This window comes from Scardinius erythrophthalmus, assembly GCF_964197995.2.
Source record: "Scardinius erythrophthalmus genome assembly, chromosome: 14".
NCBI classification, from domain to species: Eukaryota; Metazoa; Chordata; class Actinopteri; order Cypriniformes; family Leuciscidae; genus Scardinius; species Scardinius erythrophthalmus.
Genome location: NC_138234.1, coordinates 31027572 through 31048061, shown reverse-complemented (window position 1 = coordinate 31048061; position 20490 = coordinate 31027572). Strand labels below are relative to the sequence as shown.

The 20490-nt window shown below is 38.7% G+C and overlaps 2 protein-coding genes across 2 annotated transcripts; both read left to right on the top strand.

Annotated features, from left to right (window-relative positions):
* Positions 1 to 1220: 1220 nt before the first annotated feature.
* LOC308702600 (V-set domain containing T-cell activation inhibitor 1-like) lies at positions 1221 to 13984 on the top strand. Its single transcript, XM_081385562.1, has 4 exons — positions 1221 to 1490; positions 12672 to 12712; positions 12821 to 13141; positions 13279 to 13984. The coding sequence occupies exons 1-4, from the start codon at positions 1480 to 1482 to the stop codon at positions 13389 to 13391; spliced, it is 486 nt and encodes a 161-aa protein (XP_081241688.1). The 5' UTR covers positions 1221 to 1479; the 3' UTR covers positions 13392 to 13984.
* A 913-nt stretch (positions 13985 to 14897) lies between these two features.
* On the top strand, positions 14898 to 18976 carry LOC308702599 (uncharacterized protein). Its single transcript, XM_081385561.1, has 6 exons — positions 14898 to 14988; positions 15072 to 15401; positions 15544 to 15681; positions 15937 to 16016; positions 16390 to 16481; positions 16742 to 18976. The coding sequence occupies exons 1-6, from the start codon at positions 14964 to 14966 to the stop codon at positions 16755 to 16757; spliced, it is 681 nt and encodes a 226-aa protein (XP_081241687.1). The 5' UTR covers positions 14898 to 14963; the 3' UTR covers positions 16758 to 18976.
* The last annotated feature ends 1514 nt before the right edge of the window (positions 18977 to 20490 follow it).

The following is a 20490-nucleotide window of genomic DNA, read 5'->3' as shown; positions in this document are numbered from 1 at the left end:
GGGCCAGAAGCTCCATACCGCTTCACTAAAACCTTCGGTCTTGCACTTTCGGTCTTGTGGACTTATTTGGCTGCCGCGTGCGCGTGTCAGTTGCCAACTCTCGCAAGTCAAAAAAAGCAAAAAACAAGCCCTATAGACCTTATGCACCAGAGAAACGAGGGCGCCGCCATCTTTAGAATTTTGTCTTTTAACTTCTGTTTTTACGGTCGCTCTGTATATTTCTATGGCATTGCTGTCCAGAAGTAATTAGCTTTTGAAGTGGATTTACTTGAAGTTAACAAAAGTTATCATGAGTACTGTAATGTTTAAAGCAGATGTCTTAACAAATGTCAGTAGACCGGGAAGATTTTAAAACGAGCCATTCATTAATAAACACGCAGAATCGCTGTGAAAATACAGACTGGAAGTCAAAAGACAACGAGTGCAGTGCTGAAAAGGGGCGGGGCTACATAAGATATTATTATTTATTATCATCAATATTATTTATTATCAATAAATAAGCCTACAACATATTCAACTGAAACCACTCAGAGTTTGAAAAGCAAAAACATTTATTTTACCAAAATCATCAAATTGCAACAAAGCAAGAGCTGTACGCTTCCAACTTCATTACAGTCTATAATAATAATGATAAAAAACAAGTATACTAATACTAACATAAGTATGGTTTGAATTTATTTTATTATAAATGTGGCTATATTACAGCACTCCCTTAGTGCTTGTCTTTTTCACGTTTACAGTGTGTGTGTGTGTGTGTGTGTTCACCACTCACTGATCTAACGTGTGCACCAACTTTTATGGGATAAATTCAGCGGATATTCCGACTATGGGTTAGCCTATACCATAATTGGACTTCACGTCACTTTTTCTCCTTTCCATCTCCAAACCTATTTTGCTCACAGCTGATCGGAAAATAGTGCGTAGGCCTACAGCACCTGCTTCGTTACAATTTGATGATTTTGGTTAAATAAATCTGTTTTTGCTTTTCAAACTCTTGAGTGGTTTCAGTTGAATATGTTGCAGGCTCATTTATTGATAGCCTAAAAAATAATATTGATGATAATAATATATTATATTATAGGCCTATAATATAATACAGGGCTTGTTTTTGAAGCTGCAGTTGCTTATTTTACTCGCGAGAGTTGGCAACTGACAAACTGTTACCTAACCGAAAGTCGAACGGCCCTGTCTCAAATGGCAAGCACTCGCGGTCTTCAGGAAGACTACGAGTCCACTTTCGTAACGTTCCGCTTTAGACTGTCGGGAATTTCCATTGCAGGCTCGGCAAAAGTGCTCACTGAGGGCAAAGGGGGCGCTCCCGAACACCATTCTGAAACCTAATGACTTGTTATGGGACACCCAGGGGAGTGGAATGGAACGCAGCCATGAAGAAAGAAACATTAGGAAAACAGGAAGTAGGAAAATCGGGAAGACGCACAAACCGCAGATCATTGTTGGTGATCAGCCGCTACATGAACCATGACACTAAGGTATGTTTGTGCGTTGACAAGTAAACACATGTGACCACGTGCACTTTGGATTTGGTGTGTTCTAAGGTTGGCAATCCAATTGGTGAGATTACCGCTGGCAGTCATGATCTTGTCACCTTATATCTAGCGCTTTTAATAATATAGATTGTTTTAAAGCAGATTTACATTATTAAACAGTAAAATAACCAGCCGCGGCTCCTCTGTAAGGGCTGGATGGGCTTAAGCTCCGCCAAAATATTCACCGAAAACACAGACCTATAAACTGAATCAACAAAGAATTGTAATGTGTTCATATTGAATAGTGATGTTACAGACACTGAAGCTTCAAAGCGTGTATCAAATACGCAGCGCAGCTCACATAAGCCCCGTGTCGGAGAGCGTGTATTATTTCAGACAGATATTTCGTGATTAACGAAAAATTAAATTAACAAGAGTAGCCAGTTAATCAAAGAGGTTTCTGTAGGCTACGAAGATAAATTAAGAAATTAAATTAAATTAAATTAAATTAAGAAATTATTCAGTAAAACGATTGTTATTGCAAATATTATTGTTACTTTTTCATCATTGTGTCAGTTTTATTCCCTGACTAGCTTGCTCCTTTGCATGAAGAACAACTTGAAGAAACGCGTTTGGCCCTGTCCCAAATGGCACACTCCGGACTTGTGGACTTCCTCAGAGTCCACACTTTGGTGACGTAATGTAGTGCAGACCTAAGGGCCCTTGGCGCGAGTCCACGAGGGCGCATTGAGAGGTATTTTTGGGACAGACTCGATCGTCACGCCGGAAATAACGGTCTGGTTGTTGTTCGACAGGAGAAATCACGTTTTTGCGCTCCGACGTCTTATCTCCATGTCAACTACACAGCTTAATTTTACAGATCTATATTTTTATATTGTGCATGCCACCTGGGCATTAGACAATAGATGCATCATGCTTATTTAAAAGATTTATACAGTTGTAGCTAGCTACATAATAATACATAATGTTCCATTTGAACTAAGATTACAATTATAACACATAATGAAAATGTGCATGAGTTTCAGATGAATTTACATGTTTCAATATTCATACTATGTTTACATATGACTCAGTAAAGCCCCGACATTCGGTTCTATTTATTTAATGAATTATAATGTGATCGTATTATTCAACACACTATTATTATGTTTGAGACATCAACCACTGCTCGATGACCATAATGTTTGTATAAACTGTAGGTAACAACTAGTAAAATCTACATCTAGGTCATAAAAACCGTAATATTTTCTTCTCAGCCATGTCAACAATTATCCGTGAGCGAAATCTCCTCCCATCCGTTGTCTGATTGGCCTTTCGCAAGGATTCCTGGGTAGTTAAAGTGCGTGAAGCCTGCTTCTATGCGGGCTTCGCGGAAGACCGCTTCAAGGGTACAAAGGGGGCGCTGCTGAGCACACTTCAGAGTGTTAAAATGCTGAATGGGACGGTCTACGGACTCGTAGACTCGGCGAGCACGCGCAATTCAAGTCCACGAGACCGAAAGTCCACATGAAGTGCGCGATTTGGGACAGGGCCTTTGTCCGTTAGGCCAGGGCTATTGTAGAAACATGGTGGCGCAAAAATGTATTTTTCAATGGGGACCTGCCTGTTCGGATCAGCAACAAGATCAAGGCCCCGGCGTAGTTAGGGGGGTTCGGGGGCATGCTCCCCCGAGAAAATTTGGATGTCTCTATGTGCAATTTAGGACTTTTGAAGGCCAAAAAATTATTAGAAATAGGGTAGCTTTAAAACCTTGTCATTAGATTATTTGTCAATACCTGCTCTCTCCTCATCTTCATATTTCTTTTTCTCTCAGTCTTCTTATCCTGGCCTATTTCTTCCCCTCCTAAAGCTGAACCTATAGTCTTTTCATTTTCGTCTGTGTCAGTGACGAAAGTAAACATAGGCTCAACTGATATTTATATGTTTTATGAATCATTTTCTTAGACAAGTTAATTCACTCAAGGCTACCAGGAAAGCTGTAGCAATCAGTATTGCCATTAGGAACCTTCTGCAAGCTTTGGAATTTGAAAACGTCTGTTTTTAAATGTTAAAAGTAATTTTAAATAATACAAATAATAGACTACGTTTACCGCAGTTGGTGGAATTGGCAGACGTTCCCTTAAAGGAACTGTATGTAGGATTGTGGCCAAAACTGGTACTGCAATCACTTTAAAAATACTATAGAGCGGTGTATCCCCTCCCCCTCCCCCCTGACTCGAGGTTGCCAGATAAGCTGAATTCAGCAGAAACGTACGCTGCTACAATGAGCTTCCGACGAGACGTGCACAGCAAGTTTTTTTCTGTTAATTATGTTAATACTTCATGAGAGATATTTTGATAAGTAATTATGTATTTAAAAAATGTACTAATTGTCATTAGTTAAATATAATCGTAAAGATTTATGCTCGTATGTGACAGTATCGTAAAGATGCATGCTCGAATGTGACAGTATAATCGTAAAGATGTAACTTATGCTCGTATGTGACAGACAGAACGGTAGCTGTAAGTCTAACTTGTAACGTTATGTATCTGTCATTAATGTAAGTACAAGCACAAGCCTATGTCACTATGTGTAACCAATATCAAAGATACAGCTATTCATTTTTTAGCTGATGCTATAAGTGAAAGTGGCCAGCTGTATTTTTTTACTTACCCTGCAGCACACGTCCATAACACGCTAAAATATGTGATGTGAAATACAGGTCAACTTGCAGCATGTGTAACTTAGTCCACGATATACGTGAAGAACGAATGTCGAATAATTTTTTCTGAGGTAAAGTTAGGCTTCTGTCTCAATTACGTTTCAAATTGCCATAATGGGCGTGCTAATGTTGTTTTCCTCAGCGTCTCAGCATAATAACAAAGAAACGGGCTCCTATGCATTGCTAATGTTAGCATACGTCCATGTGAGCTAACGTTACGTTACTTTGCACGAACATGCATAACTTTGTTCGACTGTCATGACTATATGAAATGTGCATTGACATCAAGTACAAGTTAGCCAGGCATAAGTTAGATGAATCTTACCTGTCCAGGAAAAAATGAGCTACATTGGCGTCTGTGTTCAAATTCTTCTCCGTTTTCAGCTGTCTCCATCTTTCAAAAGCATCTCCTATACAAATTCTGGTTTTATTTCGGACTTTGTCACGACGAATTTCTGAATTATAACGAGGTCTTTTTGATTTAGTAACGTTAGACATTTTTATCCGACTAGAGTTAGGGTAGGTTAGAGCAAAGCTGGCAACCCGGATCCCGAAACACTACTGACTTCGTGATTGGTCGATAGGTGGAGGGAGGCGCATCAGGCCAAAACACAAAATGACAACATCAACATCAGTTGAGGGCTGCAAGTCCACTTTTTAAATGACAATATCCTAGCCATACTACTGTTGTCAGTGATATAAGTATTTGAAATGAACATGATTTCTTAATGTCTAGTGACACATCAGGGCCATTTTATGATTAATTGAAATAGATTTCTTACATACAGCTCCTTTAAGCATCGTGCGCAGTGGAAACGCGTCAAAGCATTCTCAGGTATAATTATGCAGCATTAATGCACGAATGATTTTTGAATGAATATTTTCATCATGTCGATATACAATGGTCACATAATGTTAAAACTAATCTTGCTATTGATATCTTTGTTAGACTACCGACCCTATAGGCCTAGTAGCTACAAATGTCCGGCTAATATCGAACCTAACACGAACTTTACCGCGCTCAACCAGCGGGAGTGCATTTCACGAATTGAGCGGCCAAAGCGTCAACATGCGTCAACAAGCTTCCCCGCACTTTTTGTCAAGCGTCCTTGACAGGGCGGCCATAGCTTATTGCAGTTCAAGTCGGCGGCGGTGTGAATGTACAGTTTCCGCGACTGCGCAACTGGGTTATAGGTTGCCAGGTTGAGGTGACAAACGGGTTGAAATTGTATGTGGTGTGTGAATTTAATGCATTATTTAATACAAGATCTGGCAACTGGTCAACATTAGACAATTTGGTCCTATTATTCATAAAGGAGTTTTGGGCCATGCAAATTACTGGAGTTTCCCGGGAGAAATAACAAACCGGGAGGGGTCCGGGAGATAGGGCTAAAAAACGGGAGAAACCTGGGGAAAACGGGAGTGTTGACAGGTATGACTAGTACAACGCAATATTTTCTGGGCTTTATGTAAGGGATAATGTAGAGCGAGGCGGTTGTTATAGCGAATAGGCCTACAACCCCGACAGGCTGATCAGGACCCCGACGCAAAGCGGAATAAGCATTATCCCGCTTATTACATGGCTACTTACCAAATAACTCAATAATTTGACACAAGTTTATTGATTTAAAAACGATTGTATTGCTTCCGCTAAAGAAAATAGTCCGTTCCGTCTCTACGGTTAGAATCATGCGTCTATAGCAATGCTCTGTTTTTCATGGCAACGGTGTGTTATACTTAGCAGCGGTCTGTTATCAAGAAATAACAGACCGCATTCTACATTGGAATTCAACCAAGCTATGTAATAAGAAGTCATAATGTTACTCATTTAAATAATCCCCGCCCACAGAATATGTAAAAAAGGCCTGGTTGAGCTGCTGCTATGTCAAAGAGATGCTGTTTTTTTCCACAACTCATTTGTTTGACCTTCCTAAAGGCTGATGAACTGGTTAAAATTTTTGTTAAAATGTATTTAACCTTGGCTTACCTTAACATTATAATCCCAATGTTTATCTGTGTGCTGCACATTTGAGAACAGCTTCCAGAAACGAATAGAGTATCATGCAGGCTAGGCTCAAAAGCTTCTCCATTGACATCCATTAAAAAAGAAAAAAACAGCCTCTGGTCTCATTTCCTGCGTACTGATACAGCCGCAGCGTTAGCATTAGCCGTTACATTTTGGCTAAAGGTTGCAGGCTTGCCTTCTAGAGGCTTTGGACACTGCGCCCGAAAACATAGGCATTGACTTGTTGCCTCGCTCCACTATTTGCTGGCGGTGTTTGTGCACGAAGGTTCCTCACAAAACTGATTTCGGACAGACTTCTGAAGCAGTGTTATGATTTAATTATCTACAGCAAAATAGAGCGAGCTTTGGTGAAAACTACAGGGTTCTCAAGTCTCACGCATTGGCCGTGAGACACACGCAATTCAACCAGTTCACACGCTCACACGCCACACCATGTATTTCTCACGCTGAAAAGGCAATGCCAACCAAGTTGTCCTACAAGCTTTATATATAACGTTGTATACGAGGCACACGCACTGTACGTTCGTTACTAGGTAACCAACAACATCGCGCGAACGAGCTGGTGTAAAGCATTGGTCAAAAAAAAGTCAGCGTTAGTTTTTTTTCTGACAGACCAGCCCATAAAACACGTAGATCAGCGGCCCATTGGTTCTTTTCTTGATTGGCACTGGGCTGGCCCAATCACAACTTTAAACGAGTGAGCGAGCGTGCAGCAGTGTCACTGTGTATCTGTCAGAATAGTCAGCGAGATGGAGAAGAAACGCAAGGAATGTGCAGAGAAATAGCGTGAACAAATAGAAACAGGCCCTTAAAGCAGACACTGTAAACTGTGTTAAAATATAGAGTATGTTTTTTGACCTTCATCAACTCCTGTGATGATGATGATAGTGAGGAGGAGAGAGATGAGAAAGTGTAGAGCCTACGGTAAGCAGAACTACTTTCAAAACACTTAGGCCATGTCATGAGTGTAGGAACCCATAACCCAGATTATTTCCACATCTGCATAGTTGACGATTACCGCAATTCACTATAAATCTAATGAGACGCGTTTGTAAACCATGTTTTCCGCCAAAATAAAAGCTTGATGCAGTTTGCGTCAAAATAAAAGATCATGTGCTTATCTCTTTCAAGTATAGAAATTGGTACAAATCCTTTATTTCCTTTATTTTTTAGTGCATTTGTTTTTACAAAATATGGCTATTACTGTCATTGGATTAATATTATAACATTATTATGTAGTAGGTGTAATGTAAGTAGACACTGTAACTAAAAGAGGTTTGAATTTATCTTTGTTTAATTTGCACACTGAATATGGGTTGGAGCTTGTAATTTTGAACTCTCAAAGTGCACCAGATTGATGGATTTAACATTAAAATGTACAAAATTTTCTTACCTCTCTCCCTAGAAGGACCGAGGTCCGCCCACCACATTTTTACCAAAAATCCTGTAAGAAACACTGGTATTGCTATGTAGCTTAGCTTGTTTTAGGATTCACCACTGTGGTGTATAGTTCAACTGTATTAATAAATGTAAAATTTTTACTTATTTCATCTGTTAACTCTCACTCGTTCCTACTCACTCATTATGTGGCATTAGTGGTTTTAAGGAATAGGAAATGGTATGCATATATTTAATGGCGTGCTATTTAAGATGGGTGGTGTTTATGATCATATAGTGGGCCAGTCTGGGCCAAAATGCCAGGGCCGATTTTTTGTCCCAGTCCAGCCCTGCTCTTGTGTACACACACACACAAACACACACCTTAATACTCTAATATGTAATTTATTCACAATGTCCCACCACACAATAAATCATTATACCATTTCGACTAGACACATTCAAAATGCAAAAAGATTTGTTTTTCCAAACTGTTTGGAGCAATTTGTTATATTTTTGTATATTTTGAAATATAACATTAAATAGTATATTTGATGTGATGAATTGCTCTGTCATTTATCAGATTTACCAATTGTTATAATTTCAATTTGTGCTGGTTAATTATGAACAATGGGTAAAATTGGGGGGCGGGGACAGGTGGGGGCGGAGCTACATTATGGCTCCTCCCCTAACCGCATGTGCTCTCACTCCAAGCTTTTGATCAAACTTGAGAACCCTGAAACTAAGTGAATATTTAAGGACTACAATAGCAATTTGTTGCTAGAAATTACATCATAAGTGGAAAACGTTTATCAAAAATGTGTATTTACACACAAACTGACCACCAGCTGCAACTTTCAGACGCAATCTTTATTTTTCTAGCTCAACTGAAACACAGAATGGTAAGCACAGGATTGTGGGATATCAAAGGCAGTGAAGGATATAGGGGCTTTCGCACCGGATAGTTCTATTAAGAAATTAAATTAAATAATGTACCTGAGTGTAAAAATAGGAACTAACCACCAGGGTGGTTCCCAGAGAAACTAAAAGTATGTACTGTGTTCTGAAGAAAAAGTTCATACCTTTGAGTGTGTAGCAGAAGAGAAGACAAGCTTTGGGACATAGGCCTACTATCCCATCATAAAATTGCATCTTTAACGGTTGCATCCTGTCACGTAAACTGACCTGTCAACCATCTTGTCACAATTAACATCCTACAAATTTAATTTAATTTAATTTCCTACTGTATCAGAGAGAAAAGCAGTAGCACATTAATCTACCAGTCACGGGTCTAACCGCCCGTGTCAGACGCTTAGTTTTTGGCTCCCAGAAAAAAAAAAAAAAACATTCATTTTTAACCCTCTACTGCACACATTTTGATGGCACATGAAAAAAATTATTCCACATAATTCCTTGGCTCATTTGGGAACATTTTATAGATTTTTTTTTTTATTTCTGAACATGCAAAATGAAAAAAAAACTTCATTAAACCTGCCAAAAGGCTTCTCTACACCTTCATTCAGTACAGTTCATGTCATTTTAAATAAGATTATTAAAGGGGTCATATAATGTCATTTTTGTACAAGCTAATATGATTCTTTAGGGTCTAAATTAAAAGTTTGTAATATACTTTAATTAAAAATTCTCATTAGTATTGTAAGAAAACACTCATTTTACCTGGTCAAAAACAGCTCTGTTTTCAGCACGCCGTTTAAGTGCATGTGTCTTTAAATGATGATGAGCTTTGCTCACCCCGCCCCTCTGTTCTGTGCATACACAGTTTGTAACACAATAGCACAATAACCATAACGCGTTGTTCATTATAAACGTGGGATTATGAATTATATTGATAACGTCGTACATAGAAAACATGCCGTAATGTACCTGAGTGTAAAAATAGCCGCATTCATCGTGAAGCGTGCTAGCGATTTGCAAAGATTAATATAAAAGGTCAATAAAACATTACACTCACTTCAGTTCTTCTGGATGTGCAGCAGGAACACGAATAGTTGGTACCGATCCTTTTTTCAGGAGCAGCTTCTTAGCAAATAACCAGCTTTTTACTGATCCTCGTTTGTAAAGCAGTCTGGTGAAATGATTCGCGCAAACATTATTCCTTTCGAAAACAAACTCAGCCACTGCTCTTCAGCTGTACGGATTTAGGAACATCGATATGATGCTGTGTTCGTTATTACACCCAAGAACAGATCACCACAATCTCTTAGACGATGTCACAAAATCGACGCCCCTCCCACGATGGTTGATTGACAGCAGTGTTTCAACACAGACCCGCCCTCGTGAGCGAGCTGTCAATCATAGCACGCGCCGACGCGCATTCATTGTTGATACGCTGGATCACTGAGTAGAATGGCGTCGGCGCGTGCTATGATTGACAGCTCGCTCACGAGGGCGGGTCTGTGTTGAAACGCTGCTGTCAATCAACCATCGTGGGAGGGGCGTCGATTTTGTGACATCACAAAATCGAACAGCTTGATTTGAGATGGGAAGAAACATATAAGAAGATAAAAAAAAAACCACTGGATGGATTTTTATAATTTTATGATGGTTGTGTACAGGCACTGCCAACACACACTTCAGTACAATCAACTTGTAAAAGTGCATGTACCATTATATGACCCCTTTAAAGCAAACAATATTGCCTTCTCACACCATGTGCTCCTGTGACCATGTGTCAGAAAAGGACGTACCACCTTCAAATGGTGCTTGATAGTGACTCCCACACCTTATTAGACTGTTCTTTGATACTTTTTCAACCCTTCTAATTGGTTGCAATCATTTAAAGAAACATGTACTGAACATAGGGCTTTCCATTGCCCTAGGGAAACGCTGTACTGTAGACTACAGGGTTAAGATTTGTTTTTGGTTTGCTGGGAAATTTTGCTTTACAGAAATAGAACACTATTTTTAGGTTTGCAGAAAGTTCCCCTAACTTTCAGCTAAAGTTCTCCTAATGTTTTTACTCTATCACTGATATCACTGTTGAATGTCAGTTATCGTCCAGCACTTCCCTTACCCTAGAGAGTGCCTTGTTGTATGCTGGGACAGCAGCGCCCTCTTGTGAGGATCACCAGCTGACAGATACTGAAATTGCTACCAATACCTAGTTAGGGCCCGAGCACCGATGGTGTGAGGAGTGGACCCTCTTGGAATTGCTCCGTTTATTATTTATTATGTTTTGTTTTGTTTGCATAAATTGTTGAAATCTTGAGGGGAAAAGAATAATATGGAGAAGGAATGAGAAAAAGAGAATGGACCGTACCTAGGCAAAACTAAATATCAATGCCAAGCAACAGTTGGACAAATTAAAGACTATAAACAACATAGATCCATTTGACTTGGCATCCAAAACACTGGATTGCAGTCCCCGAAGCACTACCTCTACTCGCATACCTAGACATTAACTATTTCTTTTTTTCTTTTCTTTTTTGGCCTATGTGCATACACTTTGCATGAGTTTAAATGTAAAAAAGAATAATTTTGCCTCAAGCCAGCAAACTGTGAAAGCATAGTTATACTCCAGCCCGTTCTCATCCCAAGGCGTCATATACTGACGCTTTTGACATTTCGTCTACATGGAACGCACATGGCACCCTTTAGCGTCAATATGAGACGCAGATAGATATGGGCCAGAAGGCGCCTCCTAGCGGTCTAACCCTAACCCTACCCCAGACCTAAACCTACCCATAACCGAACAAAGCTGTCTGCGTCTCATATTGACACTAAAGGGTTCCATGTGCGTTCAATGTAGACGAAATGTCAAAAGCGTCAGTATATGACGCCCTAGGATGAGAATGCGTTGTTATACTCACAAAGGTAAAATGTCACTCCCCCTTATTATTAAACCAAACAACAACAACAACATCATTCAGAAACACTCAGCTACATGATCTTGGACCTAAAAGCATAGGTTAAAAACAAACTTGCAGTTTTGTTTGACTGTTTCAACGTGACATACCATGGCACTGAGTTGAAATACATTCTAGTGACGTCATTACACAATGGAGTAAAAGAACCACTGAATCATTTTCTCAACTGGTTTGTTGAAACAAATAAACCTGTTCATGGAAATTAATCAGGCTTCCAATAACTATCGGCAACTGGAAGTGAGGCAAATTAATGATTCTGAGTGAATTAATGAATTATTAAATTATCACACATCTTTACTTTGTATTTAAAGCAGTGCATCATTTACTTGTGCTATGAATTAACTATGAATTAAAAGGTGCCCTTTTACACAAACCGATGTGTATATTTCTAATTTATTGCGGTGCACATGTGGGAACTGTATAAATAACGCAGCATATGTTCGCCTAGCACTAATGTGAATAACTGATGTAACATAAACGTTGGTAAAACAAATCTTGCTCCACCCTTCATCTTTACTCACAGTAGTGAGAACGACAGACAATCCGCATTAATAGACACAGTTTTAGGTAATAGTGGCCCACAGCTGATTAGCAGAAGTATTTCAGTAAGACGGTAATAACGTGAGTTAGCCGGAAACTTACAAAATATAAAACACAAAACTACATATTTTGAACACCAGGTAGAAAGTATATGCATCAATAATTGTTCATACTTACAGGTTGTGATTTGAGGAGCAAGCTGGTCCAAATAAACTGGGTACTCACCCATCTTTCAAGAGCAAGTGAAACCTGCGTTGAACTTTGAGACTTGAGAAGCAGTCGTCAGTAAAATTACATTTAATGGCTGGTCAAGTTGTTCGCGGACAACGTACATCATAGACGGGCATTATGCAAATGTGTCTTCTAGTGATGTAGAACCGTCAAACAGTGGGATTCGAAACACAAACGACTCGTATTGGTGGTTCAGAGTCGATTCTTTCTTTTGGGAGATAATAACTTTATTTATCGTACACTTTTGACTTTACAACTGTGCAGAACTTTACATTCACAAACAACTATATTACACACTGCATGAAAGGGAATATTTGAAAAAGCATAATAGTAATAGACAAGAATCATAGATGGTGCAGCCTTTATCAAATATTAACTTTGCTTTCTCTCATTTGTGCAGATGCTGCTTCGTTGTATTCCTTCTACATCTGACAGGCAAAGGTTAGTATTCACAGACCTCAGTTAAGATATTTGTTTTCTATTGATGTATTTTATGTTTGGTGCAGGTTTTTTTTTTTGCTTTCTAACGTAAATTACTCTTTTCCCCAGTGTTTCTGCTGGACGCAGCAAACAGATTTGAGCGTGTTGTTGGAGACTCCGTCACTTTGCCGTGCTTGTATGAGAATAAAAAAAGTAATGTATTTTGGCGATACAATGAAAGCAAGAAAGTGTTAAATATTATAAATGGTCAACTCTCACTACAAAAACAGGACACAATATTCCAGAATCGAACGGAAAGTTTCTCTTCGGGTTATGCAAACGGAAACTATTCTATTACGCTGAAAAATGTGGAGTTAATTCATGCAGGAAACTACACTTGTTTTATTCAAGAATCAAACGAGGAAAAGGAGCTTCAGCTCTTTGTCAAAGGTACATGGAATCCTCGTTTTGGAGTTTTAAATTTCCATTTTATCTCTATTAAACTCTAATGATTTAATTTTATCTCTATTCAACTCTAATGAATTTACAGAACTGCTTCTCTCTACATTATTTTGTTTTTCTTACAGAAAAGCCTGCAGAACCAGATCAGAAACAAAGAAACTCGTCCATGGAAACACAATCACAGAAGATTATGACTTTCCTAACTGCTCTATTGGGACTTACTCTGCACTTCATCTGAGTTTTGCTTCGAGTGCCATTTGATAACATTTAGTGAGTGACCAGTTGTGTTTGCTGTTGACACTATTATTCTCAATCTACATCTGTTCTATTTACCACTGTAGAAGGAATTGCTTGTTTGGTCATTATATTTGTCATACTCATGTTTGGACCAGTGGATCACAACGCAGACACTCTGGACTCTTTTGACATATGAAACATCACAATTTTGATTCTGTGTGCTGAAAAAATCCTCCCAGGTTTGTGCACATTAATATGAATGGCTTTAACTCTGTGAACAACATGAGATATTTTCACCAAACCTGCCTTGTCATATTGACATGAAACGTGAAATCCCCACTACGACAGTGTCATATCAACTTCTTCACGTTATATACATTTTTATCAAATTTTTTTTTTGCCGTTAGTGTGCTTAGCCCCTTAACTGCTACTTGCAGCTATATTTGATATTATTTTTGCTGCTACATTGTTTGGTTTGCTTGTTTTGTTTCTGTAATTAGTGTTGTTTTTTTAACATGTACAATACAACACTAACTATAATGTATAGGGATATAAGCAATTTATCTCAGAGACAAATAAAATAAGATACATCCACTTGCTGTTCTCGTGCTATCTGACACATTTTCCTGAATGCTATAGTTATTGTTAAATACTAAACTTAAAGCAGTGTTTTTATTTGTTTTACGTAATTATTTATTTATAATTATCCTATTGTTTACATCTTTGTTGTTCTTTTTTTTTTACAACAAAGCAATATATATGCAATTGACAAATTTCTGAGATTATTTTTATTTTTTTACTTACTGTGCACACTCCTAACTAATACCAGAGACAATTTATATAAAAGGACTTTGCTAATACTTAGTTGAAGCATCCTTTGATTACTTTTGTTAATAGAAATGTTTAATTTGCATATTAAAATCACAAAAAAATCGAGCTGGGGGCACGGCCACCCCCCATCCCCCGCGACACTGTCACCTTTTTTACTCTGAGGAGTTTGCAGGTCTGTCTATTGCATTTACACATGTAGGACATTTAGTACTTCAGTAGCACCTGCTGGTGGAATCCTCAAACTGCAAATGCACAGATTTTTCAAGCCCAGTTGAATTTGTGGTCAGTGATATTGTGATTTTTGGCTATATTATATACTTAAGTGCAAATTATTTTAAACCACTCCAACATCTTTCCATTCCAACATGAGTTAGTGGTGTTTTGCAAACCATAAATATGCGTAACAAAAAGCCTGTTAGCCATTTATGTGTGGCTGATTGGTTTGGAGTTTAAATCTAGTTGCTTTGTTGTTGTTGTTTTTTTGTTTTGTTTTGTTTTTGCTCTTCTGTTTTATATCTGTACAAAGTGGACTTTGATATAATCCAGCCTGCATCATATGGTGTCGAAATTAATTAGAAAAAAGTATTTAATAAGAAAGTGCTGTGTGATCATGTGTTCATCTCTGACTTCCTCTCTGGTCTGTGTGGTCGAGGTTTTATCTAAAGCTGCTGATGTTTCCGCACACAGTACGAAATGTTTGTATGATCACAGTATAGCAGATATTATTCATCTGGATCAGACAATGAAGATCATACAGCTGCAGATCTGTGAGTTTCTCACGTCACATTTGATTGAGTCAGTTTTCTTTTGATTTTATATCTTAATAAATGTGTTTTTCTTTCTCTCATAGATCTGTTCATGTTGTATCAAGCCACAGAGAGTCTAACAAACACACCAGTAACTTTAGGATCTGATGTGATTATAACCTGTGATCTTGATATAGAGGAGATTTACTGGTACAAACAGAAATTACCGGATCCTCCAGTGTTGATCTTACGCACTTATGATACCCCATATGCATGCAAATATGAAAACAGCAGCTTTAAACACAAATACTCAGTGGAAACTAACAGTCGTCTGTTCATCAAAAATATCACCATTAATGAATTAGGAGTTTATTATTGTGTGAAAGTTAGTGAACCACTAAAATTCAACAACGGCACCAAAATCTACATCAGCGGTGAGTTATTTTATCATTTCATGTCTTTATAAACCACATGATGGATTCCAGATTGAATATACTGTATGAAGATCTAATAATAGTTTCATTGTTCTCTTAAAGACTGAAACTGAATAAAGATTGAACTACAAACCTTTTACAGACTCAGTCCATAAGAATATTACAGACTCCGTCCACAGGAATCAGACAGATGACGCTCCACAACACCAGATAACATGGAGAAATCTGACCATCATCATATCTGTCCTGCTGAGTATGCTTCTGACCATTGCATTAATAGGTTTGTACCTGTTTTGAAAGTCTCATTGAATCTCTGTTCAAAAATGTCCTATTATCACTGTAAAGCTGCTTTGAAACAATCTGTATTATTAAAAGTGCTACATAAATGAAGGTGATTGAACGAACTACAAGTAGACAAAATCTAGATCTACACATATGTAACAATATCCTATCTTATGTCAGTCTTAATTTAGTTTTTAATTTTGTTTGTTTAAACTGTCAAAAGGTGATGTTTATTCACTGTTGTTTTCTTCAGGTGTGGTGAAGAACTGCCTTCATGCAACTAGAAGATCTAAAAATAGTTCAGAGAACCCTCAAAGTACAACTCTAGCTCAGGTAAGAATAATTGTGTAATGAATGCTTAATTTAAAAAAAAAATGGCTTAATTAGCATACTATTTTCAATTGGTGTTGTAGATCCATTATTTGAATGAATATGATATTAAACAACTACAGTAGAGTATAACGACCACTAAAATGCATATTTGACTGTTGTACATTGCACTAGTTTTATGTCTCACATAACCGCACTTCTAATTTGCCAGATTTCCATTTCATGTCCATTTATAGATTTAATTGATTATTGCAAAGTAAACCCGTTCAGACACATCTACTTCATGTTGGAGGTTTTATTTTATGATAATGATCGCCTTGCTGTACATTATTCCTTACATAAATGGCCATTCATTGCTAATATCTTAATCTTTCAGTATGCTGAAATTGAATTATCCGTGCCTCCTGGTGGAAGCAGGCCTCAGGCCATGGATCAGCCCACCTATTCTCTTCTACAGCCAATAAAAACGTAATGATGTCTGATATTTAATGATTTATAATATTCATAATTTGTAAATAAAAATATAAAGTTTAACATTTCTGTACTTCTATTTGTGGGATTGCATAGATTTAAACACGTTAGTTGCGTAATCTGATTCATATCAAATGCACAGTAATGAACATGGAAATCGAGATCAGATTTGAAACAAAGTTGAACAAAATCTGTTGTCATGTACTCATTTTTTTTTGTATATTGTTTTTTTGGTGATTTTCCTTTTATTGTGACAGGACAGTAGAGAGATGACAGGAAACGAGGTGGGAGAGAGACGGGGGATGGGATCGGGAAAGGTCCACGAGCCGGGACTCGAACTCGGGCCGCCCGAGCGCAAATGCCACGAGGCCATTGGCGCCGACATCATGTACTCATACTTGTATGAATGCAGACAGTTAGTAATGATCAGTTCTGAGATTATTTGACACACAATGTTTAAAGTTATGAAAAGTAGAATTAAAATACTTACTGGTTGAACATAAAGTGCTGAAAGTAGTGGGCACTGGGGCTATTTTCCACAAGAGGAAATTGTCAAAAAGACTAACGGTCCAACGGGAGTTTCCACGACTGGTGGGTTTAACCACGAGGTTGATCTGCACAAACAAGAGTATTTTGCATGCATGTTTTTGTGTGTTACCTTGTTTGCTGCTTAATGAGTTGTTTTAATGTCTAAACATGCAGTGTGGTTGATGAGTGGTAGATATACTGTTCTTGTCTGGTAATAAATGTTGCTGTTTTGAATGGAGATCTTGCTTTTACAGCGCTGACTTGTTCAGACTAGCAGTGAAGTTGCATGTAAACCACAGACTAAAGGCGTTTCTTGGGCCTGAAAGCAGATTCTTAGCCCAGTTTCATGAAACTTGCAACAAATAATGCTTAATCTCACCACAGATCAGATGGCTTGCATTGTTTTTCTCAAATGTTCTGCTACTTTTGTTTCATAAAGATTTGACATGCAGCTGGTAATGTCAAATCTTAATTTGTAATCTAAAAGCTGTAATCACAGCTTTTTTTCTTTCTTTGGCTTATGTATTAATAGTTTATGTTTTAACCTATTAAAACACCCACTTCTGCTCATCTCTTCTTTGTGGTTGACACATGCCGTGGTTTCTTGCAAACGAACTTTTCCGCTGTTTGGTCACTTGATTGACACAGCTCTAGTCACGAGTCATGACTATGAGTTTATTTATATTTTGTTTATAGTCATAGACCAGGGCTAGACGGCAAATCTAATTTTATGCATATGGGAACGAGGCTGTGAGAGATAGACTTCAAATTTTTATAATGCATGCGCTGTAAAGTTCCAAGATCACATGCTGTTTTTAAAACTCAAAACTTTCAACTGTTTTATGGAATAGTTTTTTTCTTTATTTTGTCCACTGAAAATCTGAAAAATCTCTGGCCCGCCTATATTAGATAACCCGATGTGATTGGTGCAGCTCGGACACAAGGGCATATTTAATGAGCTTCATTACTTGACACCAGAGTAACTCGCTGAGCAAATTCAACTTGTGCTCTCCCGAGAACTCTGGATTACCAGGGTATCTTGTAGACACAATCCAGCACAAATAATAGATTTTTTTTTATTATTATTCTTTCTGTGCAGAGTTATAAATGGAAGGTCTTATTGAAATTCACATTACATTTTAAAAAGCAGCCAAAAAGAGTGTAGGAAACGAAAGTGTGCTGCCTACACAAAACCGGCCCAAAGGTACAAAAGCCCACATTGGATCATCATGGGCTTAATGTGGGCAATCTGCTAATGTGGGCTGCTCACAGAGAGCCTGCGGTGAGCCCAAAGCTGTGGGCCTGTTTAGGTTTGGTGTGGCTGGCCCTAGCCCACTGTGCCTGCAAAAAAGGAGTCAAGACCCCGATACACTTAAAGCGAAATCGAAGAACGAACTGGTGTGATGTCATTTAGAACAACATCAGGCCGAAACAAAGTTGGTTTTGGGAGTTCGAAACAGCTTGCCAAAGCTGGTAAACACATTTGTACTCCCATTGGTCCGTGGCGATTATGTAATAAGTAGGCGTGCGTGGAGGTTTCATCTTCTTTCATGATACAATCTTTTCTTGTTCAGTTGTCCTGTTCAGGCGGTTGAGGTCAGATGTCCGCAAGTGATAACATGAACACACTGGAGAGATGCTTTATAGAAGAAAATGTAGCTGACACTGTTTTTCATGTTTTATACATTTTTAAAATTTTGTCGTGTTTATTTTGATATTGAGAGGAAAGCACGCAGCACATTTACATATTCATCTAAACACCACTCTCAGCAGTGTTGGCGGCGTCAGATGTTCAATAACAGTATATCGCTGCTCACGTATATCTCGAACTTCGCTTTACCCCTAAAAGAAGAACGACATAGGACTTCACCGTGAGTCAAAAACAAGAAACAAAAAACTGGTTATCATCGCCTGTTAGCCCCTGTTGGTGGGTGATGTAACTAGACCATCTGACTCCAAAGAGGAAAAAAAACATGAACAAAACTAAAAAAAGTAAAAGAAATACAATCCAGGCTAATTTTAATCCATGCTCATTTGCTTTGAGGATAAACATGTTTTGTGTCGACCACAGTGTTTAGTGCAGCAAATTACTGACTGCTAAAAACGTCATTAGCATTTATTTATATAATGGCTGTATAGGCTACAGTTGAAGAAAATATAAAATTAGTGTTATATTGACTTATACTGCTTTCTGTTACAAGTATGAAGTATTAATTCAATTTTTTCACAAAGTGAAAAGATTAGGCTATATATATTGTGAACAGAATTAAACTCTAGACTTGTGGTCAGAGCAAGCCTGACTTTAACTTCCTCTTGATGTGTGACCGTGTTAAAGCTGTGAGGTAAAGTGTTATGTGAAAGTAACAAGACTAGGTCCTGCTGAAGTGTTTTAAGACCCTGAAGATCATGTGAAGATCATGTGCTTTGGATAATGATAATGTTCATCACTGGTTAGGTGGTAAGAGGGTGGTTTGGACCTCTTTCTCATCTTGCCTCTCTCTCTCTTTGGAATTGGGATTAGTGTGGCAAAATACACTCCCTCTAACACCTCTCCTTGGCCTCTGTTAGTGGCATCCTCCCCAACAGCCACTTCTGCCCCAATCCAATCAGGGATCTATGGCAAATCCAGATTTTCATGTTCCTGTGCGCTTCCTTCAGGCTCCAGTGGCCTTTCGGTGGTCAGACTTGGCTCATACACATTGGGGTGTACAGCCATGGGATTTACTGGGTACATCCCAGTCCCCCTGAAGCCAGCTTGGGCAGTCTGGACTGTGCCTGCCCTCCTCCATGCCCTCCCAAACAAGGAAAAAAACTACCCTTTAAGGAGCTTTCTCCTTCCTGTTAGCCACATGAAGCTCCTTCCCTCCTCATTCCAATGATGTTTCAGGGACTTGAAGAGGGACTTGTCGGCTGGTTGCAGACAGTGGGTGGTTTGGGAAGGATAGCACACCACATGTACCCTGTGTGACTGCATGAACCTCAGGAATCCGATGTTGAATACATGACTGGGGTGGCCGTCCAGCAGCAGCACATGTGGTCTGAGGTCATTCTTACTGTGCGTTCACACCAAACTTGAATAGCGCGTCAAATTCGCGTCTAGTTGGACGCTTGAACATTTTGAATCCATTCGCGCGTCCAGAGCGAAATTGACGCGCGTAAAAAGCAAAAGTTTGAAACGAAATTGACGCGCATCTGAGGCGAAATCCGCTTCTTGTGGGAGGGGCAAGTGCTAGGCGGTTGTCTGTTTGTGTTGTAAATGGCTGATGTTGATTGAGCATTCCTCGAGAGAGTTACCGCTCTGTATTTGCTTTGGAAAATAAGCAAAGCTTACATCATGATGTTAGGTCTGGCAACTCACCATAGACACGGCTCAATCCGAGGGGCGGGATAAACGGCTGTCTTTCAAATTCCTTCTGCACGCAATAGGACAGCGCTTCAACCAACCAGAGCGTTTTCCCAACAGCGGAGCTAGTTGATA